Below are 24,269 nucleotides of genomic sequence, written 5' to 3' on the forward strand. Positions count from 1 at the left end.
AAATTTAATTTCAACCGAATCCCAAGATCGAGAGGCAGCCAGACCTAATAGGTTACAAAAATACAATCAGGAAGAGAATTCCAATTAAATTGAACAAGGCCATTTACTGGGCTTCAAATGGCCCCTTGGAGAGAGATGGCTATAAATCCCGCCCCCCTCCCCTGCCATATGGGGAGTAGAACATTCTCTTGTGAGCTGAGCTGTGTGGCTTGGCTTTTTAGCTGGAAGGATTGCTCTCCCATCTTTTACAAGCTCTCATTTCTAAGGGACATTAGGCTGATTCTCTTTGCTCCTTTTCATCTCTCTTTGTAGGATAATATTGAAGATCAGAGGAGACTTCATGTCACTGACCCCTGTACAAATTCCAGTGTTCACTGGAAGGTTGATGGGGGAAGGAGCCTGTAAAGATCATTGGGAAGAGAGAGAAGACCTGTGGGGATAACATTAAGCCATATCAGTGGGAATTTAGTGCAGATTCCATGAGTAATTTGGCCACGGAACCCTCTGGCTCGAAGTCTATGCATAGAACTAATGAATACAAGTCTTAGTTAGTTCTGGGGCAAGGGAGAAGAAAGAATACTCCCTGGATAAAATCCAATAGAATTCAAGCTTCCTGAGGGCAGGACAGTTTCATTTTTTGTCTGCATATCCACAGAATCTGCCACAGCCTGGCAAAAAATACCAATACCAGCAAGCATTAAGTGAGCAGTGGATAGAGCCTGGAATCAAATTTCCTGATTTTAAATTCAACCCCAGACACTAGCTCTGTAAGGGACATAAAGTCTTCCCTGATCTTCAATATTATCCTACAAAGAGAGATGAAAAGGAGCAAAGAAAATAAGCTTAATGTCCCTGGGCAGATCAATTAGCTCTATTTACCTCAGTTTCCTCATCTGTAAAATGAGATGGAGAAGAAAATGCCAAACCACTCTAGTTTCTTTACCAAGAAAACCCCAAATGGGATCATGAAGAGTTAGATGCAACTGAAAAATGAATGCACAACAGAGACACCAAGCCCCAGGGATACAAATAGGAAAAACCCAAACAAACCAGAACAATCCTTCTTCTCAGAGAGGTCATGTTCTATTGTGAAGAGAAGTTTCAGCTGCAAGGTAGGTGCAGAAGGTCCGTGTCCCTTCTTTACTGTCATTTCCCTTGATCAGTTTCAGCTAGGCTGGTTTAGCTGCTCTTTCAGGAATAGTTAGATTCTTAATCCAAGTTTTGTCTGAGGATCTAAATCTACGATTGCATGACCTCCAGTGAGGGGACACTTGCTAACTCCAGAGACAATCCATACTATGGTTAGCCCTCAGGATCAAGAAATGTGATACACCTCCGGACAACTTCTACCATTATTCCTAGATAGACCTGCTACAGCTAGATAGAACAAATCTAATCCTTCTGTTATAACACAGCCTTTCAAATACTTGTGGTGTTGTATCTCCCACCCCCAGGCTTTTCTTCTCCCAGCTAAACAACTCCAGTTCATTCAGCCAATCCACAAAAAGAAAATACTAGAGTCACTTGGATATTTAGGCGGCATAGTGGATAGAGAATGAGACATAGAGTCAGGAAATCCTGAATTCAAATCTGTCCTCAAACACTAGCCAGGTGACTTTAAGCAAGTTACTTCACCCTGTTTGCTTCAGTTTCCTCATGTGTCAAATGAGTTAGAGAAGGAAAGAGTAAACCATACCAGTGTCTTTGCCAAGAATGGAATAAAGAAGATTCAGACATGACTGAAATGACTGAGCATCAACAGCTGAGTCCCTTCACCATCCTGGTTGCTCTCCTCCGGACACTCGTCATCTTATCAACCTCTTTTCTCAGATGTGGTACCCAGCACCTCTCCTCCTTATTTGCAGAAGTGAATGACTATGGGAATGGAACACTGCATGTACTGTTGGATTATTGGAATGTGTTTATTACTTTCCTTGAAATGTTTTTCTGTACTCTTTTTTAGTCCTTTATTATAAGGACTTCTCTTCTGCTCTGTAGGAGAGCAGAAGAGAAAGGAAGAATACTGAGAAAGGAGATGTAAAAACCACTCTAGAAGTAGCTTGATCAGGGCAGACCTTCTCATTCCTGGAATTTCTCAGGGTAACTCAAGATCACATTATTTTTTATTTTTGGTGGCTAGAATTTCCCCCTCCCCCACTGCCCCCAACTTTTTCTAGTCATTTTATCTAACCATGACTCCCCAACCTGTACTTGTTACAAGCTTTTCAATTCTTTTATTCCTATTCAGTTTCACCATATTAGATTTAGTCCAGTGACCCTGGGCAAATTACTTTATCTTCCTGGATCTGAGTTTCCTCATCTGTAAAATGGGAGTAATAATAGTCATGGAGTTGTGAGGATCAAATGAGACAATATATGTAGAACCCTTTGGGTTCTAGAAATACTATGCAGTTATATAAATAAATATCAGCACAATGGTTAGCATAGCACCTGGCAACAGTAGGCATTTAATAAATGTTGATTGAGGGACAGTCAAGAGGCTCAGTGAATAAGAGGCCTGAAGATGAGAGGTCCTGAGTTCCAATCTGACCTCAGACACTTCTTAGCTGTGTGTTCCTGGGCAAGTCACTTAACTTAGATTTCCTAACCCATAGTACTCTTCTGCCTTGGAATCAGTGTCTAGTGTTGATTCTAAGACAGAAAGTAAGAATTTTTAAAAATAAATAAATTTAAATGTTCATGAAATGAAACTGAGCTGGATAAAATAGTGCAATGGTGTCAACCTTGATACATATTATCTTAGAAAATTAAAGTCATCGATGTTGTATTTTTATTATTTTGTTAAACATTTCCCAATTACATTTTAATCTGGTTGAACAGGAGTATAAGTTTGAGAACTCTGCTATAGTGGATACAGAGATGATTATAGAGCCAGGGAGGTCTGAGCTCAAATCCTGCCTCTGACATTCACTCTCTGTGTGATGTTGGAAAAATCACTAAATCTCTCTGAGCCTCAGTTTCCTTGTCTGGAAAATGGAAAATTTTAAGGGCACCTTCCTTCCTTGCAGGGTGGTTGTGAAGATCAAAAGAGATAATAATGGGAAGCACTTCAGAAACCTTAAAATGCCATATAAATGTTATCTATGATTATCATTATTATTTTTGTATTTCCTTCATTTCCTAACACAGTGTGTCACAAATAGATGGTTTTGACTGATACTGGTGAAGGGAAAAGGATGGCTTATGGCATGGGTAAGTGAGGGGGTGGGGTACAAATGTATATCTACAGCCAGGCTTGGGAAACTGGCTTCCAAATCATTCCCTCCCTCCCCCTGCTTCCCACCTCAGGCTCTCTTGCCTCCCTGCTCTCCTGCTCTCCTGCCTGCACATGCCCTGTCCATACCATTTGGATTTTGCCCTAGACCTGGAGATAGCCTCAAGTTACCTTGGCTCCCTGCCTAGTATTTAAATAAGCCACAAGCCTGGGTTTGCATATTCATAAATGCAAACGAGCCCCCACTTGATTTAGTGGTCCTGTCCTTGATTTTTTAAGGGCTGTGCATCTCTTACTGCTGCAGCAGGGCGTTGAAGGAGTCTGATTTTGCCATTTAAAAATGACAGATTGGAAAATACAGGCTCAGTAGGGAGGGCTGGAGGCAACCGCTTGGGTACAATCACTGAGGAGTTCTCTGATCCCTCCTCTAACTTAGCAACTTCCCCCACCCTTGCCTTCCCGTATAGAATGTCAGGAAATGTCAGCCATTGAAATGAATTTGAGACAATGTAGCCCAGTGTGCAGAGCACCCTGGCTATGGGTTCAGGAAATCTGGGTTCCAGCCCCAGTTCTGCTGCTGATCAACCATTGTGGCCTTGGGAGAATTATTTCCCCATGCGTAGGGGAGCTGGAGCTGGATTTGAGGAGACAGAAAACTGGTGTTTGAATCCAGTTTCTTCTACTTACTACATGTGGGATCTTAGGCAATATTATTTCACCACACTAAGCCTCAGTTTCCTTATTTGTAAAATGAAGGAAGTGAAATGATCCCCAGAATCCTTTCTAGTTCCAAATTCTATGATCCTCTATGACCCTCAGTTTCTACTTCTGTAATAAGACAGAATTGACTCTTCTCCTCAGAGAAGTCAGTAACCACTAAGCAGAATGTATACATGAATGGATAAAGTTCCCTTAAGAGGTTTTGCTTGATCCGCTTTTTTCCCATTATTACAAGGATGGGTTCAATATTTGAATGGAGGGGGGGAGGGGATATTTCTAGAAATTGCTATGAGCTAAAAAGTAAAATCATCAATAACAATGATTTTTGTTTAAATATGAAGTTGGACTTTAGTGCCCTGTGAGATTCTCTTAGCTTTCCATCATAGGGCAAGTTAACTTTCTTTAATGTCTGTCTATCTGTTCATCTGTTCATCTGTTCATCTGTTCATCTGTTCATCTGTTCATCTGTTCATCTATCTATCTATCTATCTATCTATCTATCTATCTATCTATCTATCCATCTATCTATCTATCTATCTATCTATCCATCCATCTATCTATCTATCAATCTATCTATCTGTCTGTCTGTTTATCTGCTGTCTTCTGTCTGTCTGTTGGTTCATCTATCTATCTATCTATCTATCTATCTATCTATCTATCTATCTATCTATCCCTCCATCTATCTATCCCTCCATCTATTTCTCTATCCATATATCTATATCTATATATATCCATCTATTTATGTATCCATCTGTCTATCTGTCCACCCATCTATCTGTCCATCTATCTATCTGTCTGTCTGTCTTTCTGTCTGTCTGTCTATAGAGTGACTTCTTTGGCAGTCAGGGTAAACCTATGGATTCCTCAGAACCATGTTTTAAATACATAAAACAAAATATATAGGATTATAAAGAAAACAAATTACACTGAAATGCAGTTATCTATATATAAAAACACAAGATCTATAGACCCCAGATTAAGACCACACATGTGTGTTTATATGTGTATATATGAATGTATCTAATCTATTGAGAAAAATATCTGGACATACTCATGCACACATAATAGATTTAGTCCTAGAAGAAACCTTGGAACATAAACTTTCTGAGGCCAGTTACTGCTTCATTTTTGTCTTTGTAATTCCAGTACCTAGAACAGTGCCTGGCACATGGTTGTTGTTTGTCCTTTGATTTTGAAGAGGATCAATGAAATCATTGGATGATATCTTGACTTGAGAAAGAATTGGATTGAAGTGAAGCAGACTTACATGAAGTTATCAGCCTCACTCTCTTCCAGTCATTCAAGTCCCTTGGCAAAGCAAAATTCAGGATGACTGGGGATGTTGGCACATAGTAGGAATTTAATACAATTTTAAAAAATACTTCCCTTCCATCTTAAAATCAACACCATGTATTGATTCCAAGATAAAAGAGCAGTAAAGGCTAGGCAATGGGGGTTAAGTTACTTGCCCAGGGTCACACAAGTAGGGAGTGTCTGAGACCAGATTTGAACCCAGGACTTCCTGTCTCTGGCTCTCAATCTACTGAGACCTCTGGCTGCCTCCTTAATAAATACTTAAAATTGACTGGTTGGTTAAATATCATCTCATCCAACCCCTTCTCTTTATGAAGGAGAGATCTGAGGCTAGCTGTGACTCTAGGATCTTCATTAGATGCCAAACCATCCAGGACTTTTGGCAGCTGCTGTGTGTGTCCTCCCTCTTCATTGCCAGCCTATGCTCCAAAATGGAAGATTCTGAGGTGGGCGATAGTTTTTTGTTGTGGTTGGGGACTAGGGGTTTGGCTTAGGCATGATTTTAAGAATGCAAGCTGTGGAGGGGGCCGGATTTGGGGTGCACAAGAATCAGCTCTCCATCACATTCTCATACATTTTAAATCAGGATTTTGGTTATTAAATGCTCCAGAGAAGTGGAAGCAAGGACCGGGAGACTAGCCATGAGAAAAGAGAGCAGTCAAAAGACAAGAGTGTTTGGAGAGATGTCAAAGCTGGATGTCAATCCTTTCTAGCTGTTTTTTTTTTCTTCTTAAATATGTTTTGTTGATGCCTTTTGTTTCTTCTATCATAGCTATTCCATATACTGTCTCCTCCATACCTTAGATTGAATCCTCCCTTATAACAAAGGAATATCATAAAATCTAAGCAGCTGATCCAGCAAAAAAAAAAACTACACAATTTTATAGGACTTTCTTTTCAGAAAAGTCACACCTACATGCAGTGGAAATTATTATTATTATTCTTTGGTTGTTGTTAAATTGTTTTCAGTCAAGTCCAACTCTCTATGACCCTATTTGGGGTTTTCTTGGCAAAGACACTGGAGTGGCTTGCCATTTCTTTCTCCAGTTCATTTTTTTACAGATGAGGAAAGTAAGGCAAACAAGATTGTGATTGGCTTAGATTCACATAGCTAGTGTCTGAGGTCAGATTTGAACTGAGGAAGATGAATCTTCCTGAATCCAGGGCTGGTGCTCTATCCACTGCACCACCTAGTTGCCTTTTAGGGGACTTACAAAAATGATGTTCAAGATCATACTCAGGGGATCATAGATTTAGATCTGATGGTCCTCTCAAGGCCATGGAGTCCAATGTCCTTTTTTTTATAGATGAGGAAACTGAAACCCAAAGAAAAGTGACTTGTGTAACATCACACAGGTAGTTAAGAGTCAAGGTAGGGATTTGAAACCAGATCCTCTGATGCCAGATCCAATGGCTTTTCCCTTATATCTCAGGATAAATTCATAGTTCACAGATTTAGAGTTGGAAAGGACATCAGAGTTAGACTCAATCCAGTTCCTTCATTTTTCATCTCAGGAAACTGAAGTACAGAGGTTAAATGACTAGCCCAAGGTTCACACAGATATTTAGTGGCAGGTCTAGGATTTGAACCCAAGTGCCCTGAATCCACATTCCAAGCTCTTCTCTCTGCTGCTGATCATAAGATCACATATTTTGATCTGAATGGAACCATCTAGTTGTTTCCTGGAAACTGTGCCCTCAAGAGAGGAAGTAATTTGCCCAAGGCCACATCGATCACAAGTGGAAAAGCTGGGATTCAAACCCAGGACTTTTGACTGAACTCAGTTTGCTACTTGTACTATATAGTGTCTGAAGGCTAGAACTCTCCTCTACCTACCTACTGAAAAGTGGATGGAGAATAGAACAGTAATATGCAAATTGGAAAAATGTAGACCTCCCTCCAATCTGGATAATTTAATCTCTGTAAAGAATTATGGGACATGCACTAAATCAGACAGGCAGCTCTTGAAAGAAGCCAAAGTTGAAGGCACACACAGGTGGCAAAAGAGATGATGGAGGAACCATTCTCCTGGAACACTCCCATCAGTACTACCATTCTGCAGAAGGAAGGGAGAAGGAGACAGAGGGATGGAAGGACCCAATTACCTATTGAACCCAAATTCATGGACCCAAAGCATTTTTAATACCTTTTCCATTTGGATTTGTGACTTTAAAAAATGCCCTGAAACAGGAGTCTGGCCACCTGACAAGCTAGAGAATCATTTTGCCCATCCTCACAGAAAGGCTATATTCAGCAACCAATCAGTCAGTGCCATAAACAGAAGGAGAGAAGAGAGGCTGAATTTCCTGTCACGTTTTCGCAAGCACCAGGCCCAGTGTCTTGTTAGGAAACCAAGGCCATGGATGACTACATATAGTACAGCAGCTTCTCTTAGAGTTTTCTAGGGGTTCCTGGTCTTGGGGAAGACATCTGGAATTGGAAAATGCTTGAATATAGATAAATAGATAGGTAGATAAAGATATCTATTGACATACCTATCTCTGTATCTCTCTAAAGATGTCTACTTTATACCTCAATCTCTAGAGATATCTAAAAAACATCTCTATCCATATTTCTAACTCTATCCATCTCTCTATATCTCCACCTACTTACCTCTTTGTCTATGTCTGTTATCTCTTGTCTGTATCTTTGTGTATCTATCTCTATCTGTCATCTGTCTGTCTCCCTCCTTCCCTCCTTCCCTCTCTGTCTGTCTCTTTCTCGATCTCTGTCTGTCTGTCTGTCTGTCTCTTTCTATTTTGCTCAAGGTTGGGGAAGGACAGGGATGCTCACAGAATCCCACAGAATTTCAGTGCTGCAATGGTCCATGGAGGCCATTTAGTCTCACCCCAGCCTAAACAAGAATCCCCTTACAGCATTCCCAACAACTGGGCATCCAGCCTATGCTTGAGGATCTCCAATTATGATGGGGTGCTTACTACCTCCTAAGACAGCCTGTTACAGTTTTAGATAGCTCTAATGTTAGAAAGTTTTTTTCTTATATTGGACTTTTTGTAGCTTCCTTTCTCTGTTACTAGTTTTGCCTTTTGGGGCCAAGGAAAACAACTCTAATCCCTCTTTGATGAGACAGCCCTTCAAATACCTCCTTCCTTCCCACCAACCCGAACTTGCATGAGTATTCCCAACTCTTATAGACTAAATTCCTCAGTCTCTTCATGCAGTTCTAATATGGTACGAACTGGAGGCCCTTTAGCATCCTGGTTGCTTTCCTCTGAATGCTCTCCAGCTTATCAAAATATTTTCCAAAAGATGGTACCAGGAACTGAACTCAGTGCTCCAGACATGTTTTCACAAGGTCAGCACACAGCAAGATCATCATCTCCCTAGTTCTGGATGCTTTGACTCTTTTGGTATAGTCCAATATTTGTATAAGATTTCTTGGAGGTCATATCACACCTTTGCTCCATGTTGAACTTGTGGCTCACTATCACCCCCAGATCTTTCTCAGACTAACTCCATCTTCATATTCTATTTGATATTGATTTTCTGAACCCAGGTGTAAGACTTTCAAAAATTTATCTCTAAGGAATGTTACCTAACAATGGCTCCACTACATGGTGGCCTGCTCAGGCCTTTTGGAATTTTGACTCTACTATCCAATGCTATCTCCATTTTTTGCCTGTATATACTGTTTATATGTGCAAAAATAGGCCATAGAAGTCATGACAAGAGGTCAGGATCACTTGAGTGCCTCAAATTTTCTGCCTCCTTCCAGATGAGAAAATGGAAAGGATGGAGTTTTCTTTCTCTGCTGAGGAGGTTCAGAACTAAAAGGTCTCTCTCTGCCTATCATGAGAGCTCTTTATCGAACCTGGAAGAGACTATGGAAATAATCTACTCCATATTCATTTTTTTATGATGAGGACTTTGAAGAATATGAGTGACTTGACCAAGGTCACACAACAGCTGAGGCAGGACTGGAACTCACCCTTTTAAAGTGCTTCAAAGTCCTTTGTCCTTTATGTCTTTGTATCCCCAGTATCTAGAACACTAGCAGGTAATTAAGCCACTTTTGTTGTATTGAACCATATTGAACCAATCAACACTCACTCTGGGCTAGACACTGTGAGGGGCAGTGGGGATACAAAGGCAAAGAACAGATGAGGAACTGAAATTTAATTGGACCTTGAACCTATGCACTGATAGAGGACCAGATGGATGTTTACCAGGAGCACTTGCCCAGCTGTTCAGAGAGGAGGCTCCCATGCTTCCTAATGACCACATCTTCATGATGATGACCTTAAACCTTCTCTAACAATGATTCCATTGTTGTCTTGATGTCTACATAGCTATCATTGGAAGTCCTCCTCCATGAATACTCCATAAAACCATACACCATCCCTAACTTAGTTTCATTATAGCTTTTCCTTGCCTCCTGCAATGTATTTTCTAAGAACAAAATTTGCAAAGGCTCTTTCCCTGATCACATGGATTTAGGAGCATCACCACCCACCCACCATTCACAGTGAATCACAAACACATGGGGCAGATATGAACCAAGAGGTTGGGATTCTGCTCATCAGGGAATTTTTGCCTTTGGGGACAGGTCTTGGGGACCCCTCTGACAGCCTTGTGAAGCCTATAGAGCCTTTCTCAGAATGTTTTTAAATCTATGAAACAAAATATAAATGATTACAAAGGAAACTAATTGTACTGAAATGCTTATCAATTTTTTAAAATTCATATACCCTAGATAAAGAATTCCTGTCTTAAGAGGGGAAAAGGTTTAGAAAGAAAACCAGTTAGAATGGGATTACTGACATTATCAATTAAAAAAAACACATCCTAGATTTTAAAAAAAATTCCCATTTTAAGGTGGGAAAAGGGGTTTAAAAAGAATACCAGTTAAAGGCAATTATTAAGAATCTTATAAATTAAAAAAATCATATACCCTTGATAAAAGATTCCTGTCATGATGGGGAAAAAAGTTTAGAAAGAATACCAGTTAGAGGGGATGTGGGTTTTCTATTCTTGCTAGGACTACTGATGGCAGAACTTGATCCTAGTCGGGGTTCCAGCATTGTCTTGTCTAATGGTTATAAACAAACTACCCAACCCATTGTTTCCCACATCTAGGCAACAGGGCTGTTTCAATCAGCTCTCTTCCAGTCTTCACCCAGATATTGGGAGTTTGAACAAGACTTTGTGGGTTAAGTAAATGCTGGGGAAGCTCCTGGGAAGAAAAACCTCCGAGAGAGTCCAAGCTTGTGTTTCTCATTTGGAATGGAGGCTTGGCTGCCAACCAATGTCACCGACCAACCATGACCCAGTTATGAAATGTTGGCGGGTCTTTTATTCCCTCTGACATGGGAAGACTGGTGGATGGTTTGCTCTGTTCCAAGTAGGACAAAGACCTCTCTCTTCCTCTTGCCCTCCCTAGAAGGGACCTCGAACTATAGTGGATCATAAAGGCATCACGGCAGAAAGCTCCAGCTAGGAGGGAACCATTTTATTAACCATCCCTGTCTAAAAGTGCCTATAATTTAGCTTCCTCTCCCCCAGCTCCTAGTGACCGAGTGTTACTGGAGAGAATGACTGCAGACCCAGTAGGATCTCTCTTAGATAATGGGGGTTTTAAAATAACGAGCTCATGTCTCTGTAATGGAGTTTAGATTTCATCCCTTGCTTGACTTCGATGGTGTCTCCCTCCACCCCCAACCCCGACCCTGAGTGTCAAAGTGGGCCAGCACAAAGAGAAAAGGCAGCCAAGGTTACTTACGAATTCATTGGCTGAGAGGAAGTTGTAGACCTGGAAGGACTGTCTGGGGACGTGGCCAGACCGGGTCTCACCATTCGTCCCAAATCCCTTTCGTCTAGCCTTAGAGTAGCGCCTTGAGTTCCTCCTCCTGGACCTGGACTTTCCATCTGTGGTCTTGATCTGGTGCCTGCCAAGGGTAGAAAGAAAAAAGAGTAATGGTCTGATTGGGGGGGAGGGTTCCTAGGTTACTAGAAAGAGAATAGAGGATAGCTTTGGGGACCTTTTTTCTCACAGTATTTGCCATACTAAATATTTATTGAATTTACAATTAGGTTCCCATTCCCCATTAAAAAAAAAAGTCAAAGGGAAGAAGAGAACCTGGAGCAAAGTTGCTGCTTGTGGACACAGGGTTGGTCCCCTGCTTGCTGATGAAGTCTCCTTTCCTCAGGACCAAAGGCTCAATGGCTTCCTTCCCACATTTCATATTCAAGGAGCAAAGCATGAGTCTCCCCCAGGAAATATGTGGGTTTCCTTGGAATCATGCCTTTGACTGAACACCTTCCTCTGCACACAAGACATCTCAGTTCTCTCTTTTTTTAAACCTTCACTTTGTATCTTAATAACAATATTGGGTATTGGTTCCAAGGCAGAAGAGGGTAAAGACTAGTCAATGAGGGCTAAGTAACTTGCCCAGGGTCCAGTTAGGAAGTATCTGAAGTCAGATTAGAACCCAGGACCTCCTATTTCTAGACCTGGCTCTCAATTCACAGAGCCACTTCACTGTCCCTGACATTTCAATTCTCTTAATAATATGAGGAAGGGGGAAGGGGCAACTAGATGGCTCAGTAGTTTGAGAGCAAACTTAGGGCTTTTCATCTTTCAGTGTTCTCAAATTAAATGCCCAATATAAAGATGGTGGGAACATTTTCTGTAAACATTTCATAAGGTCAAAGAACTCCAAGCTGGGAGGGCCTTAGAATAGGGGATGTCAGGGCTGGGAGGGGCCTTAGAATAAAGAATACCAGAGCTGGAAGAAACCTTGGAGACCAAATTAGCCCAATCTCCTCACTCTCTGGAATAGAAATCTGTGGTTCAGAGAAGGCTAGGAACTTACCTAGCATCTCATGGCTAATGAAAGGTAGTGGGTCAAAGGCAAAGAATTGCTCCTGTATTGTCGGATCTCAAGTACATTGTTAGCCTTTCAGTGTTACAAGAAGAGAGGCAGCGAGTGCTTTCCTTCCTCCTTCCTTCTACTTCTTCACTTTCCAAAGAATCAAGGCATGTCAATGTGATATACACAAGTTGTTCTCCAGCAAGAAGACCCTGGTTTGACAAGGGATACTGGCATCCACAGTAGGAGGCCAAGCTGAAGATTGTGCCATGGGTTTTGCTCAGGGAAGCCCCGAGTGTGGCTATCCCAGGGGAGCCAGGGACTTACCTGCTGTCACAGCTGGAGGAGCGATGCTCAGGGCTGGGGGACTGAGAGTGCCAGTGGTGGTGACGATGGCGGTGAGATTTTCGAGGCCGACTTCGGGATCTTTGGGAAATTGACCAAAAAAAGAGCAGCAGAACTGAATCTGGGTCTGTCTTTCCAGAAATATTACATGTCCTTGTCAGGGGAGATCTTATAACCTAGGATTTGGTTCTTTTGTGCTTTTGTACTAGTGGTCCCCCATTTCTGGAATACCCTCCTCCTCACTGCTGAAAGATATTATTTTTCCTTCACAGCATTGTCCTAGGACCTGTGTCTGTTTGTCCTTTCAGGACATTTCAGTCTCAAGGTCAACTGGTTTAGCTGAGTTGCCAGCCCAGGGACCACCCTGCCCCAGAACCTACTTGTTTCTAAAAACTGTGACGATTGGAAGACAGGCTGATAGAGGTGTCTTCTTTTCTCCACTTGATGTTCTGGCACAAAATAAGAGTTAATATATGTTCTATCTATCTATTATTCACCTATAATTTATCTTTTTCATTTAATTATATATCTATCCATTCATCCACCTTTATTTCTAGACACCCATCCCTCTATCTACCCATCTATTTATCTATCTATCCATTCATTCCTCCTAAACTCTATGCATCCTTTATTAATATATCCATTTATCCATCCTTATTTCTATCCAACTATCCATTCCTCTATGTACCCATCTATCATCGACCTAACTATCTATCGTGTATCTGCCCATCCCTCTTTAATTTTATCATCTAATTATATAGCCATCCATTTCATTTCTTCTTATCTCTATCCATCTATCTAATTATTTATCTAACCATCCATTCATTCTTCCTTTTCTCTATCTAGCTGTCCATTCCTCTATCTAGTCATCTATCATCTATCTAATCTTTCTATCTATCATCTATGGAATCATTTATCATAAGTCATATCTATCTAATATCTATCTATCCATCCACTCATCCTTTCTTATCTCTATCCATTCATTGATAACTCCTTATCTCTTTCAATCTATTCTTCTACCTACCTACCTCTTTCTCTCTCTCCATCTATCCACATGTCTATCTATCTATCTATCTATCTATCTATCTATCTATCTATCTATCTGTCTGTCTGTCTGTCTGTCTGTCTGTCTATCTATCTATCTGTCTGTCTGTCTGTCTGTCTGTCTGTCTATCTATCTATCTATCTATCTATCTATCTATCATCTATTCACCCAGCTGTAACTGTAGTTTAAGCTCTTAGTTTACCTATATCCCCAGAACCTCCCTCTATCACATTGCAAAAAAGAAAAGAGCCTGACTTTTCCTGCACAACATTGTCCCAGGACGTATCTGTCTGCTTGTCCCTTCAGGGCATTTCAGTCTCAAGGTCAATCATCTCTCTCCTGGGCTATTTCAGTGATTTCAGTGATTTGTGTTCTCTGCCTCCATTTTGTCCCCTCTCTAATCCATCCTCAAAGGATCTGATAACGTGTTTTTCCTAAAGTGCAGTTTTGATCACATCACTCCTTTACTCAAGAAAGTTATTCCTATAACTCCTTATTTTTTCTAAGCAAAGTCCTGTGGTTTGGTTTGGGAAGAGCCTTCGTGGCCAAATTCTAGGCTACCTTTCCAGATTTCATAATAGTTAGAATTTCTATAGTGCTCTAAATATAGTTCAAAGCAAATGTTAACTCATTTCATCTTTATAACAATCCTTTGAGGTGATTACAAATTGGCTAAATGTCATGCCACTCCATGTACCTACATGATTTTGACCAATAGTCCTTCCTGGTGTCCCTCATATTCACCAAACCATCTCTCACCTCCCTGCCTTTGTACACAGACTGTGCCTCATACCTGGAAGGCACTCCCTCTTTACTTCCCCTCTTAGAATATCTACTCCATTTCAAGTATCACCTCCCACATGAGGTCTTTTCTGATCTGCTTCAGTCACTAGCATCTCTTCCCTAAATGAAAATTTCCCTGGATTTGCTTTGAATTCATTTTGTACATTGCTATATTTGCATTGTTGTTTTCTAGCTAAACAGCAAATTCCTTGAAGTCAGGGGAAATTTAACATTTTTCTTTATATCCCAAGAGCCTGGCACAGTATCTGGCACAGTTATAATGTAGGCATGTAATAATGCTTGTTGGTAGATTGAATGATGGATGTCCATTCCTAGAATCCTCTTTCAGGGTCCCAAACTTTGAATCAGAAGCTTTATTTTTCCTGAGCTAAAGGAGTCCAGTAAACTCATCACAAGAAGTCTGGCAAAATCATCATCATAGCTTGACATATATGATATTTTGAGCTTTGCAAAGAGCCTTGTAGTGGATGGAAAGAACACTGGACTTGGAATCAAGAAAACCTGAATTTTGAATCTGATCACAGATACCTATTAGCTGTGTGGCTCTGGGTAAGCCACTTAACCTGTGCTTGCTTCAATCTCCTACTTTGGGAAATAGGAATAATAATATCAACTGCCTCCCAGGGTTGTTATGAGTATCAAACCAGATGGTGATTGGGGATGAAAATAATAATAAACATTTATGTCATGCTTTAAGATTTATAAAATGTTTTATTTCCTTATTCCATTTAAGCCTCGTGTGTTTTTATAGTTCCTATTTTACATAGGAGGAAATTGAGGCTCAGAGAAGTCATAAGGCAATAGATTAAGTACAAAAGTGGATTTCTGAGGTCATCTAACTCCTTCATTTTACAAATGAGAAAAAGGAGGCCAAGAGGGTTTAAATAACTTGTTGAAGGTCACACAGCCGATAAAGGGAAGAATCATGATCTCTCTTTCTCAAGAGTAAGTATGCCATATATGAGACCACAAAAGCTCAGAGGATCAGGATCATATGGGTTAGCTTCACAGTGGAGTTAACTCTATTCCTTGGCCACCCATACAGCTCTGCTAACCACAATTAGTCTTCTTGGGAATTTGTGCTGGGGGGTCCCAATAGGAAATGGGGGACAGTCTCGGAGTGGCTCATCAGAAATCTGTTCTTTGCCTGAGTAACACATGGTCATTGCATTAGATTTCCTAGAGGTGGAAGGTGAGGGATAATGAGACTCCCTTCCTCAAAATATTTTCCCATCCTCTTGTCATAGTGCCTAAAATCCTGCCATTGGAGATTCAGTCATCTGAAGGGCTTGAGTGCTTTTCCAAGAGTATTTTAATAAAATGTCTAGGAGATGTTAACACCTTGAACCCAGTTACTGGCTCAACATAAAGGATAAGTAGGAATTGTTATTATCATTATTAATTTCTTTATCACTCTACCTACTTATCCATCCATCCATTCATTATCTCCCTCCCTCCCTTCTTTTTCTTCTTTTTCTCTCCTTTTTCTTCCTTCCTTCCTTCCTTCCTTCCTTCCTTCCTTCCTTCCTTCCTTCCTTCCTTCCTTCCTTCCTTCCTTCCTTCCTTCCTTCCTTCCTTCCTTCCATTCTTTTCCTTCCTTCCTTTCTTCCTTCCTTCCTTCCTTCCTTCCTTCCTTCCTTCCTTCCTTCCGGATGGGGTGGTGGTCCAGAGCTAAGAATTCACTGGTATACAGAAACTCTCTGTATCTGTGCAAAACTCCAAATATCATGAGACGTCATAGAACTATAAATCAAATCATAGTTTTAGATTTAAAAGGGACCTTTGAGGCCATCAAAATGCACTCCCTAATTTTATAAATGAGGAAACTGAGGCCTAGAGAAGCTAAATGTCTTGCCTGCAGTCATACAACTAGTAAGTGTCCGAGGTAGTATTTGAACCCCTGTATCTCTTATTTCAAGTCCAATAAGAGTTTAATTGACCTGCCCAGGGTCACATTGTCCTATCTGTGTTGGAGGCAGAACTTGGAGTCAGATCATCCTGAATTCAAAACTCATCCTCTCTCTATTATCCTGTGCTAGCTTGGGAATATAATTAACAATACTCATTTTATGGCACTTTAAAACTATAAAATGATTTCCTCCCAAAGGCCTTGTATGGAAAGTCAGAGGATCATAGGAAAGGACTTTTGAGGCTCTAATATACCAACTACTCATTTTATTTCGGGGTATTCTGAGTCACAAGAAGCTGTGATCCAGTGAAGGCTACACAAGGAAGACATAGAAGAGCCCATCTTCCAATCCTCTGATTTCATAACCAGTATTCCCCCCATTACATCACATTGCATTTGGTTATCTCCATTTTATATATTAGAAAACTAAGTCCCAGTTTAAGTGACTTGTCCAGGGTCATGCTTAAGCAAAAGTGAGAGCTGAGAATCTGATTTAAGTCTTATGACTGACTAGTGCTTTCTCTGTTGTGTCATGCTGCCTTTCCTATGGAAAGAGAGAAAAAGCAGGACACAGAAGAAGGGGCAGTAGGAGACCTGAGATCTTAAAGGAAGAGAGCCAAGAAACAAGGTTTCCCTGTGAGAAGCTCCTTTAGTCAGGGAGACCCTTGGTTGGTGACAGGGAATCCTAATCTCCTTAGGATATCATCTCTAATTGAGTTTCAGAGATTGTGGCTGGGTCACTATGCCCCTGGGGAACAATGGTGTTAACCCCTGGGAACCCAACAATTCCAGTGAACTGTGTGACCTTGGACAAGTCTCTCTAAATCTCCCAAGCCCTCCATTTTCTTATCTTTAAAATGAGAAGGATGAACTAGAGGACCTCTAAGGTCTCTCCTTGGTCTCCATACCAGCCATATTTAGTTCATCACCCACCTCCAATGCTTACTGCCTAGGTGATCTTGAGCAAATCCTTGGGCCTCAATTTCCTCATCTGTATAATTAGGAATTAATGGCCTCCAATGTTCCTCCCAAATCTAAGTCTTGGGTTCTGTAAATCAGTTGACCCCTCTAGACCTCAGCTCCTCATTGGTAAAATGGGAAGATTTAGATGAGCTCAAATGAGTTCACATATGTCATGTGTTTTCCAAGCCTTAAAGCAATATATAAATAATAGCTGTTATAGATGGCTCCAAGCAGCTAAGTGGCACAGTGGATAAAGCACCAGACATGGAATCTGATAAGATAGGAGTTCAAATCCACATAGACACATTTACTAGCTTTGAGGCACTGGGAAAATCACTTAACTCTGTTTACCTCAGTTTCCACATTTATAAAATGAACTAGAGAATGAAATGGTGAGCCATTTTCAGTACCTCTGCCAAGAAAAACCCAAATGAGGTCACAATGAGTTGAATACAACTGGAAAAATGAGTGAACAACACTACCCCCATCATTGATGTCCTTAAAGTCTCTTCTAGCTCCAGATATGGGATCTTATGAGCCTACACATTCCATCTTATCTGACTTTTGGAATAAATCTGGTTCCATTTTTCTCTGACTTCCTTTGGAAGACTGAAAATGACTGAGTTAAAAAATAGATGATTTGAAAATGGATACCTTCCCTAGCAACTGCCATCATTCTTCTCCCCTCTTTCCTCTAGGCATGGTGACCTGGATGCTATTTTGCCAGTAGCAGTCAAGTCCTTTGGGGTGAATTCACTGGGTATTTGACATGCAACACAAAACTTTGCAGGTCTTTGAGTCCAATCCCCTCATTTTACAGATGAGGAAACTGATCCCAGGAAGGGGAAATGACTTGCTCAAAGTCAAACCTCAGGCTCAAGAATCTTTTGGCTCCAAATTGTTATGATTAAAATTCTCTGGAAACTATCTTAATTTATTTATTTAATAAAAACATTAAAAGAGTGGGTCAGAGTAATAAAAGGCCTTTTGCCACATATGGCTGGCCATTTCCATACCAAACCTCTACTGAGCTCTGGAGCTATTTCCATGAGCACCATCTTGCACCAAAATCCTTGCCAAAGAGAGCAACTTCCTTTCCCCAAATTTCTTTTAAGCTGTTTGTGATGTTACTTTTCTGGGTGTCACTGACCTACATCTGGATGAGAGGCCAGTCTACTGGACACCAGGAATCACATGGGACAAGAGGTAAGTATCTTCTGGGTGCCAGGGAGCCATCCTTCCAGAGTGTGCATGTGCCCCCCTTAGACAGATAAGCCCCAGGCCTTGGTTGAATTGCAACCCCAGATAATGGGGCTCTTTTCAAACTCAGTATGAAAGCCAAGGCTGATCTTATTAGGGTACCAAGAAAAGGAAAAGGGGTGCAGACTAGTGTTAAATTCTCACAAAATGTAGCAGTCTTTCCCCTGTGGCAAATACCCCACATCTCCCACAGAAAGCTTTAGGGAATAAAATTTCTGTGATGGCCTTTGGAAGCAGCCCTTTTACTTGGATGACTTTTTCTTTAAAGTCATTCTGACCGACCAGTGGGCGAACCTGTACAAGGTATATAACATGGCTCTCTTCGGGCTTTTGCCGAACTTACCAAATGGGCTCTAAGGGCTGTAAAGATTTTGGCATTAGTGTGAATGATGCCCATGGAACACTACTGGATGAAGGCAGTCTAGATGACTTTGGTTTAAAAATAAAACAAAAGAAACAAAACTCTAAGAGACTTTAACAAACATCAACGTAACCTCTTCCTGAAGGTAGGAACACTTGCCTGACAAAGACTACTTGATGTTCTTTTCTTTCTTTCCATTTCCTTTGTCTTATATGATTTTAATTTAGTCATTCTTTGGTTGAGTCTCACTCTTTGTGGCTTAATTTGGGATCTTCTTGGCAAAGATACTAGCTTGGTTTGTCATTTCCTTCTCTGGCTCATTTTATAGATGAGGAAACTGAAGCACACAGTAAAGTGACTTGACCAGGGTCACACAGAGGGTACTGAGGCTAGACTTGAACATGGGTCTTCTGGACTTCCAGGCCTGGTGTTCTGTGTACTGTTGCACCCAGCTGCCCTTATACTTTCAAAGTCTATTAGTTTTTATTTGTTTGTTTGTTTCTATGTCCACTGGAAATCTTGGTGATGCCTGAAGCCTTCTTTTCTTTGTTCTTTTCTGGGAAGAGGCTGCTTTTCAGTGATGGCTGGTTCCTCCTCCTCATCTCTCTAACACAAATGTGCTAGTGGCCTCCCTGCTATGAAGAGACTACCCTGAATCTACTGTGCATGTATCCTGTATATGTCTGTTTCTAGACATAGTCTTAGATTTAGATTTGGAAGGAGCCACAGAGGCCATTGGATCTAATTCTCTGACTTCTTTGTAACAGATGAGGAGACAGAGACTCAGAAAAATTATATCACCCCTTCAGGGTTCATACAGCTAGGAAGTGTGGAAAGCAGATTCAGATTTGGGTCTTTTTGACCCCAAAGATCAGTATTCTGTCCATTGTGCCACCCATATATCATCTCTCCTCTCTCCATTGGGATGCTAGTACCTTGAAGGCAAGGCTTTCCTTTGCTTTTCCTCTATGTTCCCAACATCCAGCTCAACACCCAATGTGTAATAAGCACTCAATAAGTCTTTATTGGGTAATCAATTGATTCTGGAGCCCTTTGATCATGGTCTGGCTGGTTCTTCTCTGGAACCTCATGGCAGGAGGGCATCAGCAGTATATTGGACAAATGAATGTGTTCCTCCCAGTTTTAGAGACCTTCATGACATCAAGCCCCATACCTCCTTGCTGTCCAAAAGCCATGATGGCTAGGACTCTTCCTCTGGGCAAAACTAAGGCTCCCCTAGACTGGGCAAGGTGAAAGCTCTGTCAATGACTGAGCTCAGGCATCAGAGCACTAAACTTACTCTTTGTCTTATTTGTCTTGCCCTCCCCACTTGTTCCTTGACCCCATTCCTCTTCCCCACCTCAAAAAGCCTTCTACCTTCTATCCCCACTGCCTTTGATTCACTCTTTTAGAAACTTCGTGGTGGGGGATAAAATATTATTTGTTGACTGGAAAACACATTCAATGACATTTACAGGGCATAAAGGAGGTGGGTTGTAACCAAATTTACTTTTAATTTGGCTGGGAACTGAACTCTGCAGGCAGCATTCGCTGATTTGAATTTCTACTACTAGCTATTTAAAAAGAAACAAAAAAACAAAAACAGGAGCAGTCAGACACTGCAGGGCCAACTCTCCAGGATTTTTTACGATTGTGATCATTTCAGCTAAGATGCAAGATAGCAATGCTTGTGTACCCATCTACTCCACCCCCTACTCTCACATAATAACTGACATTTATATATTACTCAAAGGCTTGCAGCTTGGGTTACAAGAACTCATGCTCCTTACAAAAATCTAAGAATACAATGACTATTACCTCCATTTTACAGGTGAGAAAAGTGAGGCCGAGAGCAGTTAAATAGCTGCATCTAGAGTCACGTTGCTAATAAGTATATGAGGAAGAATTTGAACCTGGGTGTCTTTGAATTTGACTCTAATCCCCTATTTCTCTCTCTCTCTCTCTCTCTCTCTCTCTCTCTCTCTCTCTCTCTCTCTCTCTCTCTCTCTCTCTCTCTCTCTCTCTCCCTTTCTCTCTTACCCTTTCTCTCTCTCTCTCTCTCTCTCTCTCTCTCTCTCTCTCTCTCTCTCTCTCTCTCTCTCTCTCTTTCTGGCCCCCTTCTTCTTTTGCCTTCCCTTCTCCTTTCTCTCCCTTCCTCCTTTTTTCTCCTTCCCTCCTCTCTCTATCCCTCTTTTCTTCTCCCTTTTCTCTCTTCTTCCCTCTCTCCTTTTTTTCCTCTCCTCCTTTGCCCTCTTCCTCTCTTTTTCCCTCTCCTATTCTCTCCCCTTCCCTCTCTCCTCCTCCTTCTCCCTCCTCTCTCTCTTCCTCCTTTCCTTTCCATTTCTCCTCTCCCTCCCTCCCTTCTCTCCTCTCTCTCTTCCTCTTTCTCCATTCTGCTCTTTCTCCCTCACCCCCTCTTTCTCTGCCTTCTTTTTTCCCCATCTGTCTTCTCTCACCCTCTTTCTGTTTTCCCCTTCCTTCTCTTCTCCCTCTCCCTCTTTCCCTCCTTCTCCTTCCCTTCTATCCCTCTTAACCCTCCGTTTCTTTCCATTCTTGTATACACAAACCATGCATGAATATACCCCACCCACCCAAAGCATACATTTATCTGGCATCAGTAAGGACCTCATCTCCATAAGAACTCTAACCACCATTTCAACTTGGGTGGCTTCATCCCATTTTACTTACTGTTTCTGGTGTCTTCTTTCTTTCTTTCTTTTGTTTTTGGGGCTTGAGGAACTAAACAAGAAATAGCTAATTAATTGGAAGATGTTGCATGCTCTACAAAATAACAGAAACTCAAAACATCAAAATGCTTAACAATGGAACCATGGTCTCTGACAGAATCTCATTACCTGTGATTAGCAGTTTTGTCATCATTATTGGGCTGTATAGACTATAGACATTTAATATACATTCATGAACAGAATTGAAAACCAATCATGGGCAGCTAGATGGATCAATGAGCAGATAGAAAGTCAGGTATGGAGATGGGAGGTCCTGAATTCAAATCTGTCTTTAGGTACTTCTGAGCTGTGTGACCCTGGGCAAGTCACTTAACTCCAATCACCTAGCCCATACTACTCTTCTGTCTTGGAACAAATGCTTAGTATTAATTCTAAGACAGAAGTAAGGGCTTATTTAAAAAAAGAAAAGAAACGAAAGCCAATTATGGTATAAAACTAAGAAGGTGTGGTAGAAGGGATTCCTTTTCAGGCATAGGTTGGATTCTATGTCTTCTAGCATCTCTTCCATTTCAAAGATTCTGTGATTGCAATGTTGGCAAAAGTCTGCTATTCTGCTCCTCAGATCTTCCAGAATGTTCAGCCTGAGATGGCAACCTAAGGGCACTGGGTTCCTCACTCTAGCTGCTGTGACAGTTATCTTGCCTCCTCTAAGACTTTTCTTCTCCAGGTTTCCTTCACATGGAAGGAACTTGGAGTCCTTCTCCATCTTGGTCATCATCATCTAGACATTCTCCAACTTGTCGATATCCTTCCCAGAATGGGAGATCCCCCTAGAACTAAATGCCATATTCTAGGGGTGATCTGATCATGGCAGAGTACAAAGGGTTGTCAGCTTCCTAGCCCTGGAAACTGTCTTTCAATTCAGACTAAACTTATATTCATTTTCTTGGCTGACATTTTACACTGCTGACTCATAATGATCCTGCAAAATCACCAACCCTCCTCTTCCCAGATCTTAAAGACAAACCACAACTATTTCCTGGGAATATATCCCTCCACCTTGCCCTTGTGATGCTGATTTTATTTAACCTAAGTAGAAGGGTTTACATTCATCTCTATTTAATTTTCATTTTATTAGATTTTGCCAAATATTCTAGACTGTCAAGATCTTTTTGAATCCCAATTCTATCATCGTAGTGTTAGCTATTCCACCCAGCTGTTCATCATCTGCAAATATAACAAGGATACTGATGATATCCTTAGCTGAGTAAAATATTAAACTCCACAGTCCCTGGGCACTCCACTGTAGAATTCTTTCCAAGTTGACAAAGGACAAGCAATGGCTACTTTACTGGTTGAGTCATTCAATTAGGAACAAATCTACCTAACTACTCTAATCATCTAACCTACATCTCTTTCCCTCTTTTGTAAGAGGCAGCTCAGTGGTTCAATGAATAGAGAGTCATGCCTAGAGATGGGAGGTTCTGAGTTCAAAGCTGTATGACTGACTGTAGGCAAATTACTTAATCCCAGTTGCCTAGCCCTTGCTGATTTGTCTACCTTGACACCATATAGATTCTAAGAGAATTGTTTAAAAACAACCACAAAAAAAATCAGCATGGGAAACTTTGTAAAATATTATCCTTATGGTCCCCTCTCTACCTCCAGTCAGCTTCTCCAAAGTTGCTTCACAAAGTGATCAGGAAGATATTGTAAGCACTCCTTATCACAAGACTTTCTCCCATCACCCATTGATAATGCCACCATGACACTAACCACCTCATTCACTTCTATTCTTCAAAATCCATGTGATCACACAACTAGCAGAGGTTGTTTGTTTAGGTCAGGGTTGTCTAAGAACAGAATGGGGTCTACATTTCTATTCCAATTTCCCCTCTAGAGGAAGACCCTTGTCCTCTTTTCTTCCTTTTGCTCTGGAGTACCAGAAGATGACAGGTTTTATTTAGGGTTGGGAGAAATCTTTGAGATGGCCTAATCCAATCCCTTCATGTTTCATTTGAGGAAACTGATGACAAGAAGGGGAAGCCCCTGGAAAGTAGCAGTATCAGGATCTGAACTCAAGTCTTAGACTCTAAATCCAGTTTGTTCAACCACAATGTGCTTCTTCTTGGAAAATCTGGAAAAAGCCATCTTCCATGGATTTGGAAATTGTTCTCACATTGAGGGTCCAAATAGGGCTCTTTGTCTTTTGGTTCTGTCCCCTCTACCTTACAAGGATGAGATCACAGTATTATAGAGATAGAGTTGGAAGGGATGTTAAACATTATCTAGTTAAACCTCATTTTACAGTTGAGGAAACAAGACAGACAAGTGAATTGACTTGTCCAAGGTCACACAGGGATTAAGTGGCATGGGGAGGGATTTGAACTCAGCTCCCAAGACACCAGTGCCCAACTCAAGGGCTGGTGCTCTTTCCACTTGATTATAGTAATGGGTGGGGGAGGGGTTGAATTCTCAGACAGGATCTGGGGAGATGGAAAGAAGCAAAATCAAGCAAGAACCCCTCTAACATAGGCCAAGTTTTTTTAAGCCTCACTGCACATAAGAATAGGGAGTAGCACAGAGTTAATGAGGGTGGAGACAGATGGCAGCCCAGGAGGTGAGAAGGAATGTACACACTCCCAGGGGAGATCTCTGCAGGAAAGACTAGGTTGAAGGGAAGTAGGGTTATAGATTGATGCCAAGCTTCTTGCAGCTCTATCCCTGTCATCCACAAAGGGGAGGTGGGGTAGGGGTGGATGGGTGAGTAAGAGAAAAAAACAAATAAACAAAGC

General features: G+C 41.2%; 1 protein-coding gene across 1 annotated transcript in view; it reads right to left on the reverse strand.

The window, feature by feature from the left end:
• The window catches only part of SRRM4 (serine/arginine repetitive matrix 4), a gene marked incomplete at its 5' end in the record, with an annotated part of 246,835 nt that overhangs the window by 28,589 nt on the left and 193,977 nt on the right, over nucleotides 1–24,269 (reverse strand). The window contains 4 exons of the mRNA XM_007490321.3: nucleotides 11,011–11,176; nucleotides 12,428–12,526; nucleotides 12,826–12,894; nucleotides 21,476–21,526. Coding sequence (XP_007490383.2) covers nucleotides 11,011–11,176; nucleotides 12,428–12,526; nucleotides 12,826–12,894; nucleotides 21,476–21,526 — 385 coding nt within the window. The remainder of the gene's footprint in view (nucleotides 1–11,010; nucleotides 11,177–12,427; nucleotides 12,527–12,825; nucleotides 12,895–21,475; nucleotides 21,527–24,269) is intronic.

This window comes from Monodelphis domestica, chromosome 3 (genome assembly GCF_027887165.1).
Source record: "Monodelphis domestica isolate mMonDom1 chromosome 3, mMonDom1.pri, whole genome shotgun sequence".
NCBI lineage: Eukaryota > Metazoa > Chordata > Mammalia > Didelphimorphia > Didelphidae > Monodelphis > Monodelphis domestica.